A 23,039-nucleotide genomic window follows, 5' to 3' on the forward strand; every position below is an offset into this window, starting at 1 on the left:
TCTCTGGCAGAATATCTGCGATGCTTCTGCATTCGCGAGTTTTGGCAGAAAATCCAAAAGATGGGGTGGTTGGTTGAATGCTAGGCTGCTAGCCATGCCTGGGAGTTAAAAAATGCAGGCAACGTGGGACGGTCCTCGTGGGCCTCTATCACCTTCGCAAAAACTAATTTAGGCATATTTACTACACTATTGTTTTTTTTATATAGATTTGAATTTTGTTCAAGGTAACCTCAGTGTAATTTTAAACCTTAATTATGTTTTTATTCTCAATAAAATAGTATATTTTAAGATTACTTTTTTATTTGTTAAAATTTAGTTTTTAATATTTTTAAAATATAAGAATTTAATTTTTATCATCAAATATATTATAGTAGATAATAAGTTGGATATTAGAATTTTAACTCACTAATATTATGTTATTTATTATTTTTTTAATATTTTATTATTTAAAAATTAATTTTACAAAACAAAAGTTTTGAATTTTTTTTCCATCCTCTTTTTCCTCCTTTTTTTTTGTTTTTATTGATACATAAAACTCTAAATATAGCTCTAAGGAATCATATATTGTTTTCCTCTCCTCATGACAGCAAAATCTAATTCCTTATCTAACTATATATTTATTGAAGTTTTTACTATTAAAAAGGTTCTTACAACTTTAGAAAATGTTGTCATCTCTTCTTCTTTTTTAAAGCTTTTCGGTGTGGATACTTTAGTCTTATTTATCTCTCACTTATAAGTCATCGAAGTTGAATCACTATGAATCTAAATGTTAATTAATTTTTAAGTGAGTGCAATCAAACGATTTTACTCTATTCAAAGCTGCTTGTCCGTGACACAATACTGGTAATGATGGATCTTTACTTTAATAGAAAGATTTTTATTTTAATTTTTGAGGGAAACTCCTTGAGAAAGCTTTTCATTTTGATTCAAATATACTGGCTACAATAATGAATCCAAAATAAATAAATATACATAAACTTCAAAGTTATGAGAAACTAGCAGTTTAGCGAAAGGTGAAAACATCCTAATCAATTTGGTAAAAGCTAGGTGGATCATAATATTATGCTAGTATGAGTTGGAGGCACTGTAAAATAATCTCTTCTTAGAGAAAGATTAGGATTGTGTGGGCTATGCATGATAAATGAACGAAGGAGAAGAAGAAAAACAACTTTAAGTGGTTCTTGAAGCAGCAAAAGCTATGAGAAATGAAGCTTTAAAGAATCCAAGGAAAATAAAATGTTGAAGGACATGATATGATTTTTTTATTTGTTTTTTCTTTTTTATATATAGTTAAATATAAATTATTCGAAAGTGAAATATAGAAATACCGCACAGAAAAAAAATTAAAAATACTAAAATCAATTGTAATATAATTTTTTTATTTTCATTTGCGTCAATAAGGAGATAATATATATTTTTAGTTTAAATCACGTAAGTCTTTTGCTGAAAATAATCATATTTGAGTTCGAGTAAGATATTTAATTATTAAATTTTAATTAAAAAACAATTGATAAAAAGAATATAATATAAGTTAAAAAAAAGTAATAGAAACCAAGTATCTGCCTTCTAAAACTATTATATTGGTTGACGCATAGAAATTGATCTGCCTTCAATTTCTTAAATAACAAATTTTTAAATGAAAATTTTAAAATAATAAATATTTTATGGGTCTTATTTGTAATTGTAAAAAAATATTTATTTATCATTATTTAATAAATATTTTAAAAATATACGTTAGTATCTGCCTAGTTTTAAATGGAGGAATACTAGAAAAAATATTTATTCCATTAGAAATACTATTCTTATTTATAGAGAGATAAAATATATTAAATAATTAAGTTATGTCATTAAAATTATTTTCTGAACTAGTTAATTTATATTTTATTAGTATTTATTTCTCTTGAACTATTAAATTAATATGAATATTTTATATAAACAAAAGGTATATAGCGCAATAATAAAAAATAACATTAATTTAAATTTTTATATAAATAGATTAATAAAAATATTTTTTATTTTTATAAACAAGTAAATAAAAATAGAAGTAATACAAAAAATACAAATAAGTGGGATTAAAATACTAGTTAATGAAAAAAAAAATATAAAAGAAAAGAAACTATACATACTAAAAAATATTTAATTATCTAGTGGTAGAGCATGGGTATACCTAGAAGACTTGCATTCGTATGCTAATACTTTCCTTAACAACAAACGTATAGGAAAACAGATAAATAAATAAGCTGCCATGGTATGAACCGATTGCTTATCAAGGAGCTAGCTAACTCCTTAATTTCACCAAAATACGTCGTAGGTGCACTGTTTCATGATGGTGTTGACGACAACAAAGCATTTTAAGTAGCTAGCACACTTCTAAAACCTTGTCTCCCAATTGGAATAACTTCATGAGTTTTGTGGGTCAATGCACGTGCACCCCAGAAACCCATTTCATCATCCCCTTTTGTGGAGTTCATATTAGCAATATTGGCGACGCTTAATTTTCAAAAGATAAACAATTTTAATGCATACGCTGAACATGTTGAAGAGTCCTGCCTGCAGCATTTTCAACAAGGTTTAAGAATGTTTTGAAGGTAATGAAAAAAAAAAGAGTTGAGGCAAAACAAGTTCGGCATAAGAATTTCAAAAGGTGTTGACTTTGCTGGGGTATGTATTTTTATTAAATATGATTTTGGTCCTTGAAAATATTATAATTTTTATTAAAAATATTTTTCATTGTTATATTTAACAAAATTAATGTTGTTCTGTCATTGATGACTAAAATAATAAAATTTTTGTGATATTTAGGAACTAATACCAAGTTAAATTTTTATACAGGCTAGTTTTTTGAAAAAAATTCACACTTTTAGATATTAAAAATCTTTTTAAATATATATAATTTTTAACAATGTAAAAAGGAATTTAACATATGAAAAATGTTCAGAAAAGCAAGTTGATGGACCTTACATAGCAAATGATCACCAAAGTCAATGTTTTCCCTTAGTTAATTAACATCTCAATTTGCACAAAATTTTAATAGAAACCTTCATGAAATGTTTTATATTATTCCTCTGCAATCTTTGAAAAACACTTCAACTTTTTTTTCTCTCGAATCAGCGTTTAGTAACTTCCGTATACATAAATAACTTATGATTGACAACTGCCTCGGAATATTAGCAAAATTTAAATGAATTTGTCAAGCTTTCCCCTTCTCCCCAACCAATCACTCAATGCTGTATTGGTTTTGAATTTTTTTTTCTTGCTTGTAACGCCTTCTAAGATCATGAGTGTATTCACATATACAATTAATTAAATATTTATTTAATTAATAATTTATATCATAACTTTAATTATAAAATTTATTAAGATAAATTAAAATAACTGATTTTGATGAAGTTATAATTACAAATTTTATTAAAATAATTTAAAATCACTTATAAAAATTATGTTATTTTTATAAATTATCTATAAACTCGTTCAAATACATCATATATTATTAACTTTATATGTCATCTTACGGTGCGGGATAAAAATTTGAATCACTATTTCCTTTATCCTTGAAGCTGTGTTTAGTGATTTTTAAGTCGTAATCTTCCTTTATATTTTTATTCCTTTTTCCAAAGTCAATTTTTTCTAAAATACAATATAGAAGTCTTTTCAACCATCCACCGTAGAGATAACTTACGTCTGAAAGCTCGCTTCATATGACTGTAACTATTCAATAGATAAATTCTTCAACTTTGAAAACGATTTATAAGATTCAACCTATGATAAAATTATTTTCAAAATCAAGGAATATCACTGTCTACTGTTTCTACAACGGCATGATTAATTAAGAAGACATGTGGGAATATAATTTAATATATCTCCTTCGAAATCATTAAGGGTGAATATTACCTCTCCAAGTTGACAAAAGATTTCAAACTATTAAAAAATCCCATGTATAGAAAATAATGGTTATTAGTTATATAAAATATAACATCACAATTGCCTTATTTTGTTTGAAATGGAACTTATACTTCATAAAAATAAAAGAGAGAGGACAGGCGTATAAATATTAAATATTTATTTTAATAAAAGGTAATTTATACAGATAAAACGAAAAAAAAAATGAAAACATAATATGAGAAGTAACAAAGAAATTGATATCCTAGCATATCATTTTGCTTAATGACACTAATTTTATATTAGTTAGCAAAGTACATAATTTTTATAAACAAAAGAATAATATTTAATTAGCAAGGTCAGCAACAAAAATAATAATATTTATATAGTATTAATAAAAAAATACATTTTCAATTAATATAAAAATAACGAATAAAAATTCCTGGTGTGCTGAAATGTTAACAGACAAAGCCGCCTCAGGGATCTACGTGTAAGTGTTTGCATGAAATGTCAATAGTAAAAGTTGAACATAGAAGAAGACTTTTTGGTCATTGCACGCTATAGATTAAGAGGGCCACGCAAGGAACAGAACAACAAAATTGTTTTTTCCATTCAATTTTTCAATTCAAAACTGGTTTATGCTGAAAATAAAAAAGAACAGGACAACAAATACAGGTTCTTATGTGGTTTTTCGAGAGACAGTGAGAGAGAGTTGAAGAAGACGTCCTCAGAGGACCGCTTCATCTGATAAAGGGTTTTAGTTCGCAGAAAGAAAGCCATCTAATTTAGAGAGAGAGAGAGAGAGAGAGAGAGAGAGGAGAGAGAGAGTTGTAATAGAAAAAGGAGTCTTGTCTTTTGTTTGGTTGCATTCAATTCTCTTTCTCTCTCTCTCTCATTACTCTCTACTAGCTATTCGATTGTAACCGACTCTCTTTTTCCGTGGACAAAGGAAATGATCTTAAGAGGAAGAGACACAAGGCGGTTTCGCCACTGATGGGACAACAAGAGCAAGAGACAACAAAGCTATTAGGTTCTTCTTTGGTTATGGCTTCCACTACTATGAAGAACATCAACCCAACAACAACAACAACTACTACTCAATTGGAACCACTCCCACCACCTCAACACCGTCATCACCATCAGCATCATCATCAAATACATGACCATCAAATTTCTTTTGGAATGATGCAATCTTCTTCTTCATCTTCTTATATCCCCGGAAACTACCTGTGAGTTGTTTATTGTCTTATAATATTCTTTTTTTCACTTTGGTTTTGCTCTATTTTTATTTTTGTGAACATATATGCTGTGTTTATGTATGTCAGCAGAAGCAAGGATTCGGGAGCTTATGATTTGGGTGAATTGGATCAAGCACTTTTTCTCTATCTTGATGGACAAACAGACCCTTCGAGTGTTCAAGACCAAAGACGTGAGCTTTCTCTAAAACACTCCCACATACACATATATACATCGAAATTTCTTCTTCCTTCCAATAAACTTCTCCATGGTCAAAAAGAGGAACTCCCTTCCCTCTCGCTTTTCGTTAGTTTAGGAGATTCTCGTTGTTTGGTCACACCAAAAGCATGTTAAGCCGATTTGTATCTGCTGCATAGTACTTCCTTTGACCAGATCCTGGCAGAGAAGCATAACAAAGCAAAAGGGTGAAAATAAAGGAATAGACATTTCCAATTTTCCATTTCTAAAAAGAGAAGAAAATAAAAAATTTCTCCTCTCTTTCTCCCTCTCTATATATTTAATTTGTTTTCTTGTTTTATTGGTTGGAGGTGTGAGACCATGACATGTAACAAACCGTGTGTCATGATCTCCTTGAAACAAAAATACCACATGTACTGAAAAGGGGAAGGAGTAGGGTATGGGTGCTTTCTGCCTTTACTTTCTTCCCTTTCCAGTTTGGACGGTAGAAGTAACAAATGCATGATAATTCTCACACCTGCTTCTTTCTTTGCCTTGCTTGTGATCTCTCTTTATTTTCTCATTTGAGTCATCCCGTAATCATTCTGTCCCTTGAAAAACAGACCCGCTCTCCGTCTTTCATTTCTCTCTGATTATATATACATAACTTGCTAATTAGATATATATTTACACATAATTGATCGTGCTGAATTTCGTGCATGAATGCGTCTCCTCAGAGAACTCTTTATCAGGGATGAGGCCTCCAACTCTCAACATTTTCCCGTCTAAGCCTATGCACGTAGAGCCATCATCATCCAATTCTAAGGTGTAATCATTATATTTTTTTTTCACTGTCAATTGTATTAGATACGACACGATACTGTTACTATTTTTTGTTATTATTTTGTGCTGCGCAGTAATAAATTTTGATTAATATTAATCGCAGTAAAAAACACAATATTAATATGTTTTATTTATATTTTTATTTCGATAGGTTAACATACAGCTAGTTTCTCCGCAAACAAGTGGATCCAAAAGGCCATCAGAGCCGTCGATGGAGTTGGCCAACCCACGAAACGGCGCTGCCCCTGAACCACCCAAATCTGTCAAGGTACGTGTACTTTATATATATATATATATATATATATATATATATATATATATATAATATGTCTGTTAAATTTAGTTATAAATTACTAGAATAAGAATCAGAGTATGGTAGCAACTTTGAACAAAGCCCGAAGTTCTTTGCTAAAGTATTTAATTGTTATTATTATTATTTTCTCAAACTAATCACCAGCGCTATGCGTTTACTATGCCAGCGAGAGGCCAATCGCAAGGGTCCAACATCTAGTTCTGAACAAGAAGGTCCTAAAACACCAGATCCTAAGGTTAACTCTTAACCCTTTCTTTCTTCCATCTTCTCCTTTTACAAGCTAATTTCTGGTCATTGAAAAAAAAATCGATGACAATCGATGCTGATATGTGCTTTAAAAACGTTATGCACAGACACTCAGAAGACTTGCTCAGAATAGAGAGGCAGCTAGGAAAAGTAGGCTTAGGAAAAAGGTAAGTAATTCCCTTCATCTCAACTCTGTTGTTTTACACGTTTTCGGTAAGACTTGTCAAAGGTCTCATACTTATGAGCCATGCACTACTCTCTCTCTCTCTCTCTCTCTCTATCAGGCATATGTTCAACAGCTAGAGTCGAGTAGGATTAGGCTTAATCAGCTGGAACAAGAGCTACAGCGTGCTAGAGCTCAAGTAAGAACAAGTTTTTGTGATCCCCTTATACTATAACAGGCCATGACATTGATAAAGTTTACGAAGTTCAGACACTACTTTTTTTTTACAACTTACAAGTAACGGGTGTTTCTACTTTAGGGCATATTCTCCGGTGGAGGTGCACTTTTGGGAGGAGAGCAAGGCCTCCCTGTCGCTATGAATAGCATTAGCACAGGTCTCTTTTTTCAGAGTCATATACAAGACACTTAACAATTATCTCTATATATGATGCTATGCATGCATTATTCTCCATGATTATATCTTATATGTAAGTGTGTGTACATAAATTTCAGAGGCTGCAATGTTTGACGTAGAGTATGCTAGATGGCTAGAGGAGCACCATCGCCTAGTGTGTGAGCTAAGAGCTGCAGTGCAAGAGCACCTTCCCGAGAATGAGCTTAGACTGTTTGTGGACAATTGTTTGGCGCATTATGACCAAGTAATGAACCTCAAGAGCTTAGTGGCCAAAACAGACGTGTTCCATCTTGTTTCTGGCATGTGGAAGACCCCAGCTGAACGTTGCTTCATGTGGATCGGTGGATTCAGGCCATCTGAACTCATTAAGGTACGTGAAATTATTAATGTAACCCAACCTCAGCGAGTCAGCCTGGTTCAGAAATTTGACAACTAGATGACAAAAAACTACTTACAAAACCTTGGTTTTTATATAGTATATGTTAACTAGCAAGTGATCAAAATGTCTTCATTTTTTTTTCAATATATATTAAAATATATAAATAAAATTTGGGTTATGGGGGGATTATTTTTTTTATAACTTGCACGCGGAGAGGGAGGAGGAAATCGGGGTGCGTTATATATTGTATTCATTAGAAGCAGTTGATCTTTTTGTCGGTGGGGTTACCAAATTAAAGGAATATTGAGAGGGGTATGAATTCAACGTCATCAATGAATGATGGAACGAAGCATGAAGGCTTCTGGTAATAGGTAGAGTTAGGCTTCATTCCCATAAAGCCATAACTTTAACTCCGATTTCTGGCCAGAAATCGATTAAGAATTTATCTAGTAAAGAGAAAGATAGTGGGGCGGGTCTCTATCTCTCATTTTCTTCTTTTCAACTTATATCGTTGATGGGAACAAAGTTCTCGTTTCCATGCCCATCTTTTTCTTTGTACTGGAGTTAATCAATAAGCAACCTCTTGGAACCATAAGACAGTGTACTTTTATTATATATTTATATGCATACATGCATGGTTATAATATAGCTATTTGCATACAAGAAGAAACAAATTTATATTATTTACTATTTTTAATAGTTTAAGAATATGTTTATATTGATTTAATTTATGTGGTTTAGATTATTCCGAGTCAAATTGAACCTCTCACAGAGCAACAAATATTGGGTATATGTGGGTTGCAACAATCTACGCAAGAGGCAGAAGAGGCTCTCTCTCAAGGGCTTGAGTCTCTCAATCAATCTCTCTCAGACACTATAACATCAGACTCATTGAGCTATCCTCCCAATATGGCTAACTATATGGGCCAGATGGCAGTGGCCATGAACAAGCTCTCCACTCTTGAAGGTTTCGTGAGACAGGTACATTACATTACTTTGACTTAACACGCTTCTCTTTAATTTTTAAATGAGTGGGTACATATAGAGTAACGATATTCATTACACGTCAAAATATTCACTACATTTGACTTTTTAAGTAAATAAAGAAAGTTAGAAAGAATAAATATATAACTTTTTGCTTGTTGTCTAGAGAAACATAAAAATAATGTAATATTTTATGCGAGTCAATGTCATCACTCATAAAAATAATGTTCATTATGGTCGTTGAATTTGGCATTGGTGATTTGGCGAGGGAGTTTCGTGACCGTGTGATCTTGGTTGATTAGTTTTGTGGTCCCCCAGTACATGACCATGTTTCCATAACGGATCTCGTGGGGTCGGGTAGGAAGAAGAATCTGCTGTTCTTCGGGTAGGGAGACCTGCCCCAACGCCATGAACTACTCTTTACATGCATGTCTCTCTCTTGAGGTGGTTACATGGAATCTACGAACACATTATAATATCTTTATCTCGTTTAGACGTACATTGGGTGGCCAATGTTTATATCTCGAAAAGGACTCTAGTTCCTTTCAGATTTGTCTGGTACAGGTACTTGGATGCATTATATATGCATCCGGGACGTGGCTATATAAACAAATATGCACCTTAATAAGGAAAATTACATGCAACCAAATCGACGCTTAGTAGTGTTAGGAAAATTATTTACTGGTTATAGTATACTTGTTAACTAGGATTACACACACAAACGTGTGTTTATGTTTTTGAAAATGATTTGATATAGGTTAGTACACATTCGCATTAATAGCATTGCAAAGGTACCAAAATGAGAACAGTAAAACATACAGTTCGTGCATAACCTTTAAGGTTTCCTGACTGCAGTAGTGCTGATATTTATGTTGTTTCTAACATTTCTATAACATATTTTTTTCGTTACCATTGAATGCCTTAGGTTAGTAGTGCGTACTATTGATCACATACACGTGATACTAGGACAGATCAGTGGTCCCTCACCGATATAATTGTAATTGAAAGATATCCCTCTAGACCCATATCTCTCTGATGTCATGGTCGTAACCGTTTGACTTGAAGACACACTATATAGACCCTTCCCCATAACCTCCTTTTTGACTACTTCTAAAAGCATAAACGGACGAATTAATATTGCTCGAGACTAATATGATGTTGTGTTTGCTTAATAGACTTAATTTGGGGGGAAACGAATGCACCATATGATATGGTTCGTATGTTTCTTTTCTAAGTAGGAATAGGACTTGATTTTGGAATCTTGTAATTTTAATTAAGTTTACATCATTACTAAAATGACCTGAATTTCTTTACGAAATTTGTGGCAGTTAATCTGCACCGGCCATCTCAATATATCATGCATGCATTGTATTAATCTTACCAAAGTTGGTTCACCAACTTCTATTAATTTCCACAGATGAATAGATGGTTTAATTAATTACAAGTAATCCAGGAATATGTTCTCTTTGAGTCTGTCGTAACCAATCAAAGCAATGGGAAACCAAAAACTAGCGGAATCTTTAGGTAGACAGACTAATCATAATGGTTATGAGTTTTACAGCATCTAAACCTTTCCTTAATTCATCTGTAAGCTCATCTAGTGGTAGTTTGACCAATTTGTAGTATTTGCTCTAGACTTATTGCGGCTAAAATGCTGACTTAATATTACTTATATGATGGTCCCGGGATTTTTGTGATCACTGCTTGTCGTCGCCATTTCGGATTAAGATATCCAATGTTTGAAAATATGTCTCCATGCTGAACAATTATAGTCAAACTCTTTGAAAAAATATGAATAGACTATTCACTAATATGTGTATAATAAGATTTTTAATTCATCACGGTTTTCTTCTGCTATCTTCCATATAGAATTGCTTTCATGATTAAATGATCTAAATTTTGATTAAATGTTCCAAAATTTGACTATGGAAAACTCGTTACAATTTTCAAGCATGGAATCAGCGGGTAGAGGTTTCAAATTTTGTTCGATTCAAAGTTAGAAAGATAAAAGGAATCCAGTCAAGCCACTGTTCCTGTTTCCTTCCAACCTCTTTTGTCTATTTCTGACCATTAAGATATTTCATTATTTTTCACTTGAAGTTACATGGAAAAAGGTCGACTTTCAATCTATATAGATACATACATTACATTGATACACACACAAGTCAACACATATACATACATATGTGATGAGAATTAAGAAACAATTTTAAAAAATAACTTAAAAATAATAATTTGATTGAGATTTAAATTAACTTACAGGCAGATAGTTTGCGGCACCAAACCATTCATCGTCTGCATCAGATTCTAACGATACGTCAAGCAGCAAGGTGTTTTCTGGCCATAGCTGAGTACTTCCATCGTCTGCGAGCCCTGAGTTCGTTGTGGTTGGCACGCCCTCGCTCAGAATAGCAAGTGGTAGTGCATGGCGCAGTCTCCAGCTAGACCAGCTAGCTATAGCTATGACCTTAATTTATAGCTTCTTAAATTTCTCTTAAATTATAAATTAAATGTTCTCTTCACTTTGGTACCACCCTCCCTCCCTCTTTTCTCACTGCATCATCAGTTGTATAGATAGACAGATAATTAATATAGAATTAAATGTTAACAATTGCTCTCCCTTTTATATTTATTTTTGCAATGTCTCTAAGCTGTTGCAGGAAGCCATTCTTTTATAAGTAAAAGAATAGCCGCGTGAACTAATTGAGGGAGAATGGAGGTAGAGTTTTATAAAGATAAGAAATTGGGTTTTCTCTATAAGATAATATATATTTTTATTTTAACTGAATTAATGAAATTTTATATATAAAAAGTTGGATAAAAATTAATATAATTTTCAATATGATGTTTTAATTCTATTAATTTACCTAACATAGCCACATAAGATATTTATCCGATAAAAGAGTAACTTGGAATTTGCTTTGTTTTGCGTGGAAGTTATGCTCTTCCGAGATAAAGAGAATAAGACAAAGTTTTCGGTTTCAGAGGCAAAAAACGGAACCTTGTGTTGAACTCAATCGTCCATTTGGCCTTGAAAGGTTGCATGCATAGGCTGTTTTGTCACTGCCATTTAAGAATCATATACACGTTGGTTTAGCCACTGATTTTCTTTTTTAATTAATTTGATATTTTTTATAATTGGTATTCTTTTCTTTGTTTTATCCTTGTGAATGAGTAAATTAGGTGGTCCATTCTTGCAAGGTTAGTTGTAACAGTTAATTTCACATGTCAGGAAGAAAACAAATTCAAAGGATCGGACAGTTACCTTACATTGATCCATTGAATAGGGAATAATCGTTTAGTTGCTCAATTCAAAAAATTAATTAGTATCAAAATTGATGTGAACTGGCCAGGAACTAGTTGAATCAGTTTAAAATTGGTGACAAAAACCAGTTTAAATTGCTTAAATTTAATTTTTCATAAATTTCTTATTTAAAAAATATTTTTCTAACTAAATTAAAGTATAATAATAAATTATAAAGATTTGTATGCACGGTTTTTTATCATTTATTTTTTAATATTAATATAATTATTTTATATTGATTTAAATTTTATTTTATATGAATATTTGAATATTTCATATTATTTAATACTTAATAAGATGTATCCGTTTTTCAATTCTTTCATCATCTTTAAGTACACACACAAGTATTACAGAACACGCCTTTAATCCATCAAGCAAATTGGAGACTGATTTCATACCTTATAATCATTCTAAATACTCTTGCGAATGCAAAAGAGCAATTGTTGGAATATTTTTATGTTTTAGATTTTTTAATTATAACTATTTTTATGAAAATTTTTATTATGTTCTTCTAGATTTTCTTATTTTGTATTCTTATATATTTTTAAAAAAATTATATTTTTTTCATTTTTAAAATAAATAAAAAAAGAAAATGCCTTAATTATCAATTAGATAAAGAAATTTGAGTAGGACACTCAATAGATGGAGAATTGATAGTTTGGTTATTTTTTTTCTTTGACTTTTACAATTAGATAGCATGTGTATTTATAGACATCCTCTATCATTATATTTGAATGATTTAATATTATAATATTTAGAATATTCTAGAATTATATCTAGAAGTATTTTGAAATTAAAAGATTTAAATGATTTTTCTTAGATTATTCCTAATATTTTCTAGAATATTCTAAAAATTTGTATCATGTTCTAATACTCCTCTTTGATGAAAATTTATGTAATTCCAAGATTCGTGCGTAATTGTTCAAATTTTGGTCTTGGTAGTGCTTTAATAAAAATGTCTGCAACTTGATTTTCAGTTCTGCAGTACTCAAACTTTATTTATTTATTTCCTTCTGCTTTCTTGATAAAGTGGTATTTGATTGCTATGTATTTTGTTTTACTATGATGCATCGGATTCTTTGTCATTGTTATAGCTAATTTGTTGTCACGATAAATTGTAGTAGGATCATTTTGCTTTTCTTTAATTTCTTCAACTATTCTTCATAAGCATATTGCTTGACTTGTAGTCTCAGCAGCTGTCACGTATTCTACTTCTACTATTGATTGTGTAATAGTTGCTTGTTCTTTGAAGCCCACAGGATTGTTCCTGATCCTAATGGAAAAAGCAGACTAGATGTGCTCTTCATGTCGTGAATTGATCCTATCGAGTCACTGTCGATGTAACCAAGTAGCTTTGAGTTACTCATGGTTTGGTACCATATACCATACTCCTTGGTGTCTTGTAAATATCTTAGGATTTTTTTTGCTGTTTCAAAGTGAAGTTGGCTTGAACTTTGCATGAATCTTGAAAGAAGACTTACAACATATATTATGTCTGGTCAGTGAGATATAGTAAGATTCTAATCAAACTTATGTAGCATGATGCATCAACTTCTAGTACTTCATCATTTTTCTTCAATTTCTTCTTTGTTACTAGTAGAGTGCTAACAATCTTACATTCATTCATCTTGAATTTCTTAAGTAATGCTTCAATGTATTTCTTTTGGGAGATAAATATTTCTTATTTCCTTTGTTTTACTTCTATTCTAAGGAAGTAATTCATCAGGTTAAGATCGGTCATCTCGAAAGTGTTCATTATATCTTCTTTGAACTTAATTATCATCTCCACATTATTTCATGTGCAGATAAGATCATCTATATACAAAGAGATTATGAGTATGTCATACTGACCTTGAAACTTGGTGTATAAAGTTGGTTCACTTTTGCTCCTCTTGTATCTTTGATCTATAAAATATTGATCGATTTTGCTGTATCATACTAGTGGTGCTTGCTTCAATCCATATAGAGCCTTTTTCAGTTTTAGTACTCTGACTTCATTACCTTTGTTGAAAAAGTCTTTTAGTTGCTTCATATAAATATCTTCTTGAAGAATGACATTAAGAAAGACAGATTTTACATCTAGTTAATAAATGTTCCATCTTTTTTGTGCAGCAAGAGCAATTAGCGTTCTTATAGTATCCAAGTGAGCAACTGGAGCAAATGTCTCGTTGTAATCAACTCCAAGTTGTTGTGAGTATCTTTTAGCTACCAACCTTACCTTGTACTTTTGTATAGTGCCATTGAGATTAAGTTTGGTCTTATAGACCTATTTTGCCCAATGATATCTTTATCTTGAGGGCAATCTACTAGCTCTCATGTGTTATATTTCTCAATCATTTTTATCTCTACTTCCATTGTCTTGACTCATACTTCTTGTTTTGATACTACTTCAAAGTTCTCAGGTTCAGTTATGACTAGGTTATAGGTCTCATATATATCCATCTAAGATTTAACTCGTCTTGGAGTAGACTCTGGTGAGGAAATTTGTTGTTGTGAGGGTGTAAAACTCTTACCTAATACTTCTTCAATTTCTTGAAGTTGTTGCATTGGTATGTAAACATTTTTCTGAACTTTTTCATCTTTCCAATTTCAAGCAACATTTCATTAACTTCAACATCTCGACTAATAGTGAACTTTTTGGTTTGTAGGTTGTAAACTCAATATCCTTTCAGTGTTATACTCTAAGAAGATATCTCGTACAATTTTGTCTTCTAGTTTGTATCTCTTCTCTTTTGGAATGTGTATGTAGCAAATCAATTCAACAATCCTGAGGTGTTTTGCTGATAGTTTTTGCCTGCTCCAAGCTTCAATCAGGGTTTTACCTTAGACAGCCTTAGTTGAACATCTGTTAAGTATGTATACATCATTATAAACTGCTTAAGCTCAGAAAGTATTTGGTAATTCTTTTTTCTTTTGGCATTGATCTAGCCATATCCATTACAATGCAATTTTTTCTCTCAGTTATCCTATTTTGTTGTGGAGTATATGCGACAGTAAGTTGTCATTAAATGCCTTTATCTTTATAAAATTTATCAAATTCTTGAGAGATATACTATTTGCCATGATCACTTCTTAATACTTTTATCAGTTTAGCACTTTGCTTCTCGACAAGGACCTTAAACTTCTTGAATATTCTAAAGACTTCTGATTTTGCTTTGATGAAGTAGACCCAAATTATTCTAAAAAAATCATTGTTGGAAAGGATAAAATACCTGTTATTACAAAGTGATAGTGTTTGGATTAATCCACAAATATCTGTGTGGACAAACTCTAATAAGTCTTTTGCTCTTCAAGCTTTCTCAGTAGAAAACAACAATCGATGCTGCTTGCCAAGGAGATATCATTCACAAGCTTCACTATTTTCTTCAAGACATGGGAGATCCTTCATCATACTCTTTTGATATAATAGTTTTAAGACATGAATATTAAAGTAGGCAAATCTTCAATGCCAAAGCCGTGAAATATCAACTTCTGCTTGCATAGCAATGTTAACACCTTGTTGAAAGCTTATTGGAAAATTTTTGTTTCTTTTCTTCATCTTTACTTGGCCAATTTCTGGCTTTTTACTGTGATATATCTTACATGTGTTCCCTTTGAAGTGGAGATAATAACTTTTCTCTATCATTTGGCCAATACTCAAGAGATTTTCCTTATGGGTGAGAACTACTAAGACATCAATAATAAGTTTTGTACATTTCTTTGTCTCTACCATAATAGTGTCTTTGCCTTTTGACTCAGTGATACCGTTCTCCATTCAAACTTTCATTTTGATAGATTTGTCAATATCGTTGAAGATGTTTATATCTTTGGCCATGTAATTGCTACAACCATTATCCATGTACCAATTTTTGCTTGTTTCATTGCTAAAATCTTGGGTAGCATAGAAAATATGTGGTTCTCGATCATATTCTTCAACAAAATTTTCTTGATACTTGTTTTTGTTGTGACCATACTTTTCCCCGTGTCAAATTTCTTGTAGTGTTGACATTATGATTTTTCACGATACTGACATTCTTCTTCAGCATGATTTATTCTCTTAGAAATGCTGCATGAAGCATATTTATCTTGATTGTTTTTAGAAAAATTTCTAGAATTCTCTTTGTTTCTATAAGTTTATTCATTATTCTTTCTTCCTTCATTCTGATACCGTAATTTGAGCTTTGATCGAAAGACATTTTCTATTGAGTCCTCATTATGCCTTTTCAATCTTTGCTTATAAGCTTGAAGGGACCCTACCAACTCTGTCACTGATAGAGTAGATAGATCCTTTGTTTATTCAATAGTAGTCTCAATTGAATCATATTTATAGAAAACTGTGATTAGTAATTTTTCAACAACTTTTTTGTCAAGAATATTTTTTCCACAAGTTCTCATTTGATTAACTATTTTTTTTATTCTGGAATAGTAATCCTTGATGATCTCAAACTTTTTTTTTTAATAATCCAAACTGTTGTTATAAAGTTTGGAGTTTTATAGCGTGTACCTTTTCGTTTCCTTCAAACTCCTCATGCAGCATACTCCATGGTTCTTTAGCTATTATAGCACCCATTATTCTTGCAAAAATTGTGTTAGTCAGTTTGTTGTAGAATAAACAAGGTATTGAAATCATTTTATTTATTCACCTTTATTTCTTTTCTTTGAGCTGCAAGAAAGGATGATATGTCTATTAAAGTAGTAAATCATTCTTCCATAACATCCCACAAATCATAATTTTTACCATTGAAACTAGGGATAGGAAAAGATGATGGTTGAGTAGTGCTAATCATGGGTTAAAATTTTTTTAGAAATAATTTATTTTAATTTTGGAATAGTATGGTAATATTTCTACGCCTAGTAAATGACCAAACTTAGTTTTGATATCACTGATGGTTTTTTGGTATAGGTGATGAGTAAGATAGTTAAAACATGTTAGTTGGAATAGTTAAAAATGATAGTTGAAGAAGTTTGAGTAGGAAACTCAAGAAATGGAAAATTGATAGTTTGATTACTTTTTCTTCTTAACTTTTATAATGAGATAACATGTCTATTTATAAGCATTCTCCACCATTATGTTTGGATGATTTAATATTATAATATTTAAAATATTTTAAAGTTATCTCTAAAAGTATTTTGAAACTAAAAGCTTTAAATAGTTTTTCGTAAATTGTTTCTATTATTTTTTTAGACTATTCTAAAAATTTGTATCATATTCTAATAAAAGAAATACCCTTTGATATACAGAGGGCACGTGAGGTTTTTGTGGAGTATACATAAAAATGTCATCACATATTTCATTCGAGCGTAGTTATGCATACAAAATATGGATACCATGTTTAGATTGATTTGGGTTTTCTGTTGTCTTACGTTATAGATGTTGTGCAGACCATTTATCTCATTTTTTCAGTCTACCAAAATATAATACCAAAGAACTTACTTGCTGGTTTATAGTATGTATCCGACTACTATTTGGACCCTTTGGCTGAATAGCAATGTTCTAATATTCTCAAATAAAGTAGTTTCTGTTGAGGAAATGACGGATATCATTAAAATCATATCATACAACTGGATCAAGAAGACTAAGACATACTTCACTTATTCCTTCTCCTGATGGTCTACAAACTTAGCACAATGCCTAAACTTTTGGTAGTAAGTTGATAATGAACTATGACATGTTTAGCATCTTTGTGTACTTAGAGTAGCAAGATATATAAAATATTAGTTCTTTTGCTTTCATAGTTCACTCAAGGTTTTTGCTATGTATGATATATTATAATGTAAGATAAGGTAATCCAACTTAGAGTAGTCCTTGTACTCTTTTCATAAAATATTCTCTTTGCTTATGAAAAAAATGCATTAATTATCATAAATTGGAAGGCACAAACTTCATTATTCTTAAACATAAATATCAGTAAATTATTATCAAAGTATTATTATGCTCTCTTAATCGTATTTTTTTTAATTTTATTTTTCAAGCTACAATGAAAATTTTAATTGATTAGTTAAATTAATTTTTATATATTTGATTGGTAATATATGTCGAATTTATTTATACTGATATTGACATTTGGTGCATTAAAGGTTTTATGTACGTATGTGATAACATATATCAAGATCTTTCTTAGTATGACATGAGATTAAATTATCAGTGATTTTGAAGTTATTAACAGATGATTGGTTATTTTATTGGATGGACTAATAAATGTTTAAATGATGTATTTAAAAAGTAATAAAGTTTTAGTGTTAAAAATGAATTAAATTAAATACATTAAGATTTGTTTAGCCATCAGAAGATTTAAAAGTGACTGCTAATTCCTATCCAGAAAAATAAAACAACTATGTGTGGGGTGTTTATTAGAGATCATATTTGACCAAATAAAAAAATACGAGAACATAATGGCAATGGGTACATTCGTTAATGATTTTTTCCTGCAATCTAAGAATTTGTTGGGTATTGCTTGAAGAGTTATGGGCTCCCTTGCATGATAATTTTGTTGTTTGGATTCTAGCGTAAGTTGTTTTGGGCCTATTCTACCAATTTTCCAACAAAAACAATGTAAAGTGGGCTATGAAAATAAAATATTATTGATGTGTTTGATGTATATTTTAAAGTATATAATAAGAAGTTAAATATAATAAAGTTTTATTTAAAATGATATAATATTATAAAATTCAGTATATTGATAATATTAAATGTAATAATTCTTAATAAAAAAATTATTTGTTAACATTATATCATAATAAAAATACTAAAAAAAAGACACCGAATTAAATGCCATTTTGATGGGATTATTCACTTTTAATAATCAATGACTAGGTTAGTAGGGTAATAATATTTTTATAACAAAATTCTATAATATCACCTATTTTATACTCTCTCTTTTTTTCACGTTTTTCCTTTGTTGCAACAAAATTTGTACAAATAGCATTTCTCAGGTTAATACGACGTAGTCAACTACTACCACTGATTCAAAATACATCATTGTTTATGTTACGATACAAAAATTAAAAAAATATATTTAATAATCTTATTTTTATAAAAAAAAAAGTATAATTTTAAATACACACTAAAATCACTGCGACACCATTATGAGCATGATTTCTTGTATTTACATGTGTTCCGAATTATGACTCTGTATTCAATTATAACATATTTAGTTGATTACTAAAATATTTATTGTATTCAGAGATTTACATGTGATAACTTTTATATAAATTAAGTCTCTCAGCTTATATAGTGGTGAATTTTGTTATCTATTTAAAAAGTCTTATTATAAAACAAAATTTTAAATAAATTTACAAGGCAAACTTTTAAAAATGCCAAATTAAACTTAAAAATAACAAATGTTGAGTAAAAAACCCAGGGTCAAACCTTAAATTCATAAATTAGGCTACACTTTTTTAAATAAATAAATAAATAAATATATATATATATATATATATATATATATATGAAAAGTTAGGCCAAACATGTGCCTTACAAAGTCTATCTGGGTTTCAGCTTATTTCCACTTATTGTGATGAATTTATGTGGAAGTGGCGACAAGTCTTTGAGCATTAGCACAAGTGGCTAAAAAAGAGAAACACAATTAAGCCCAATTGTTTAAGCTTTTAAAAAGAATTTTAAATATTTTAAAAACTAATTTATATTGTACAGATTTTATAAAAATAAACAAAATATTTTGTTTATTTAATTTTTAATAACATTTTATTTTAAAAATAGTTATAATTTTAACATTTGTAATAAATATTTAGAAAGGATTCTTAAAATGATTTTTTTCAGATTTTAAATTTTATTAAGAATATATATGGAAATTTTAAAAAAATGTTTGCATATTAGTAGTGTAATTTAATTTTGAAACTGGGGTAGTAAAAATACATATTAGCAAATGAATGCAAGTTTTTTATATGAAATAATTATTGACCGGTGGAGTATTGTGCAGTGACTAATTTATATGGTTTTTGACTAATTTAAATAAACAAGATTTTGATTTATGGACAAGTAATCCATCACCGCTCTATTCTTTTGGAAAGTGATTTTTAAAAGTTAGACTGCTAATGATGCGTTTGAACCGCAGTTCAGCTTCCTCTGAAGGCAAGCAGGTGCAAACGCATAGTTTATTTAATTTTACATTAAAATATATAAATTTAAATTTACTCTAATATTATTAATTAAATTTTGTGTGTGTTAATTTTATATTTAATTTTTTAATGCATTTAACATTTATATAATGAAAGGTAACTTCGGCCTAAAATGTCCATAGAAAGGCTACTTTAAATTTAAACACATAACATATTTGAATCTACAGTAATGAACGGGAGTTTATATTTATTTTAATGTTATTAGTCATGCCTTTTATATTAAATTTATATTTATAATTTTTTTAATGTGTTTAGTAAGCCTTTACAAAGTCTAAGAATTTGCAATCTTTAATAGATTTGTCTTTTGCAATAAAAATAAAGACTGATAATATTTTTTAGATATAAATTCTCTTTTATTACTGTGGAAACTGAAAATCTAATTTTATTTATACAAAACTTTCTTAACAAAATTTCGCATAATCACAATCTTCCATGTGAGAGGGAGGGGTCTAGACGAAGGAGCGAGAAGGGGTTGAGTGAGTGGGAAGTAAAGGAGTTGGAGAAAGAATGGTAGTTGGGGAGAGAGCAAAATTTACACTTTTTTGTTGTTGTTTTTTATATGTTTGTTTAATCAAATTAAACGTCAAGTTTTTGTCACAATAGAAAAAAAATTCAGAATTATAATATTTTACTAGCAAAAGTTATTTTAGATGGATTATAACATCTTTCTTATATTTTTTATAAGTAAAGTGGAGTTTTTTAATAAGCAAAGTGAAGAGTGAATGCTCTAAGTTTTATGACCATTAAATTATTCGTAAGTTTCCAATAAAAATGCAATGTCTTTATGATCACTTTTATGCAAAGAAATTTTATTACAAACGAGAGAATGAAAAAGTAGTCACAATGGAAGAATAGTAGAGGAGATGTGAAGGAGCTTTTGTTGAGAGCCTCTTTGATGATAACCACAAACCGTGTCGCCGAATTAAACGATCTTGAATTAGATTTCACACAATAAAAACGAAATTATTACAGCACAAATAAGAATTGAAATAAGAAGAAAATTAATAAAAAGTAAAAATAGAATAGAGATGGAAAATGGCGCCACGATCGCAAGATTGATAAGCCAAAGAACGATCGCCACAAGAGTTTTGGCCTCTTGATAAGATCAAAGAAAATTGGCTCACTCAAGAACCTAGAGTCACACGCTCTCACAAGAGTGTTCACTCTCAAATTATATTCAAAACTAATTAAAAGTGTGTTTACAAGAGCTTATATATGCCTAATGCTTGTAAACTAATACTAACGCAAACCCTAATGGGCTTCTTGTACCAACAAACCTAAATTCAAATAGACTAAATAAAATAACAAGATTTTATCCTAAATAAAAACTCAAAATAAGTAATGACTAATATTAAAATAAATAAACTAAACATAATAATTAAATCCTAATAAAACTCGTTAGAATTCAAATCCTCTAAGCATATGTAATTGATTATCTTGGACTTTTCTAACTCTAAATTGAGCTCCCTTTCAAATAAGACAGCAACAATCTTTTCTAAGTCTTCATTTATTCTTTTTGCCCTTGCCCTTGTCATTGGTCCTTGAAGCTCTTATAATGCCTTCAAGTCTTTGTCTTCAATGGGCTTTCCTTGATTCTCATCAATCCCTCTTTCTTCAAGAAAATTTGTCCTCAAATTTGAATCTTTATTACCTACATCAACGAGAGATAAATCAAATACATTAAAAGTAGCATTAACACCATACTTACCCAATAAGTCCACTTTGTATGTATTATCTCTAATCCTCTTTAAGATTTGAAATAATTCATCCCCTCTTGTTTGAAGCCTTGTATTTCCTTGCATGGGAAACTTTTTTCTGCACATATGTATCCAAACCCAATCTCCAGGTTCAAATTCTACTTTCTTCCTTCCCTTATTGATATACTTTGCTTGTTGCCCCACTTTCTTTTCAATTTGATGTTTTATTTTTCTAATTGGAGGTAGGCAGTAAGATACTTCTTTAGGGAAGACATCTTCAAAATCCTGTAGAAGAGAGAAAACACTACTAGGCAAAATATCGTTAGCAAAGGAATCCATAAATTTATTATGAGGACTTTCTTTATACAAAGGTAAGCACATAGGCCGAGAGGCCAACAAAACTTTCTTTACTTCTTTTTCTCTCACAAACAAATTTTCTCTCCTTTCATATTGATTTTTTTCTTCACCTTTCTTTTTACTCTCATATTTCTCACTTGTAAGTGTTTCACCTTTCTCTTCACTCTCATATTCCTCACTTGTAAGTGTCTTCACTTTTTCTCCTTTCTTTTTAAGGTTCCCCTCAAACTCACTCTTTTTCTTTTCATCTTTTCTCTCTTGCTCTCTTCTCAACCGCATGACTATTTGATCATCACACACTTGACTAGGAGTCATGGGCACTAGAGTGATTGTGCTCCCTTTATGTATAAATGTGAACTTGTTGGAATGACCATCATGAATAGTTTTCTTGTCAAACTGCCAAGGTCTCCCTAAGAGTATATGACTTGCTTCCATAGGCACTACATCACACAAGACTTCATCTTTATACTTGCCAATAGAAAAAGTAATTAAAACTTGCTTATTAACAACCAACTCCCCTTCATCACTCAACCATTGTAGCTTATAAGGCTTGGGATGAGGAGTAGTAGTAAGATTCAATTTCTCAATAAGTCGAATACTAGCCACATTGGTACAACTACCACCATCAACAATAAGAGAACAAACCTTTCCAAGTACCAAACATCTTGAATGAAAAATATTTTCTCTTTGTGTGGTATCATCCTCCTTAGCTAAACTACCCAAGAGACGCCTTACCATAAGCAAATCTCCTTCGTGGCATAAAGTTTCAAACTCACTATCCTCTTCACTTGAAGCGTGTGATGATTGAGATGAACTATCACTTGAGATCTCACCATTCTCTCTTAAAATCATGGTTTTCTTGTTTGGACATTGGGATGCAATATGACCCTTTCCAAGACATTTGAAGCATTTGATTGCTCTATGCTGA

General features: G+C 30.4%; 1 protein-coding gene across 1 annotated transcript; it reads left to right on the forward strand.

The window, feature by feature from the left end:
- Positions 1-4,952: 4,952 nt before the first annotated feature.
- Positions 4,953-11,047, forward strand: LOC113862034 (bZIP transcription factor TGA10-like). The gene is made up of 10 exons (XM_027495192.1): positions 4,953-5,108; positions 5,208-5,308; positions 6,030-6,118; positions 6,615-6,683; positions 6,802-6,861; positions 6,979-7,056; positions 7,177-7,252; positions 7,371-7,642; positions 8,393-8,632; positions 10,898-11,047. Exons 1-10 carry the CDS (start codon positions 5,062-5,064, stop codon positions 11,045-11,047), a joined length of 1,182 nt encoding a protein of 393 aa, XP_027350993.1. The 5' UTR covers positions 4,953-5,061.
- Positions 11,048-23,039: the final 11,992 nt, after the last annotated feature.

The sequence above is a fragment of the Abrus precatorius genome, unplaced genomic scaffold (assembly GCF_003935025.1).
Source record: "Abrus precatorius isolate BTA unplaced genomic scaffold, Abrus_2018 Scaffold3, whole genome shotgun sequence".
Classification (NCBI taxonomy): domain Eukaryota; kingdom Viridiplantae; phylum Streptophyta; class Magnoliopsida; order Fabales; family Fabaceae; genus Abrus; species Abrus precatorius.

Excerpts from the sequence above, each read along its gene's own strand:
- LOC113862034 (XM_027495192.1), top strand. The coding sequence starts at position 5,062 with ATGATGCAATCTTCTTCTTCATCTTCTTATATCCCCGGAAACTACCT. Across the intron at positions 5,109-5,207 it reads TATATCCCCGGAAACTACCT|AAGCAAGGATTCGGGAGCTT; the intron begins GTGAGTTGTTTA and ends GTATGTCAGCAG. Across the intron at positions 7,643-8,392 it reads GGCCATCTGAACTCATTAAG|ATTATTCCGAGTCAAATTGA; the intron begins GTACGTGAAATT and ends TATGTGGTTTAG.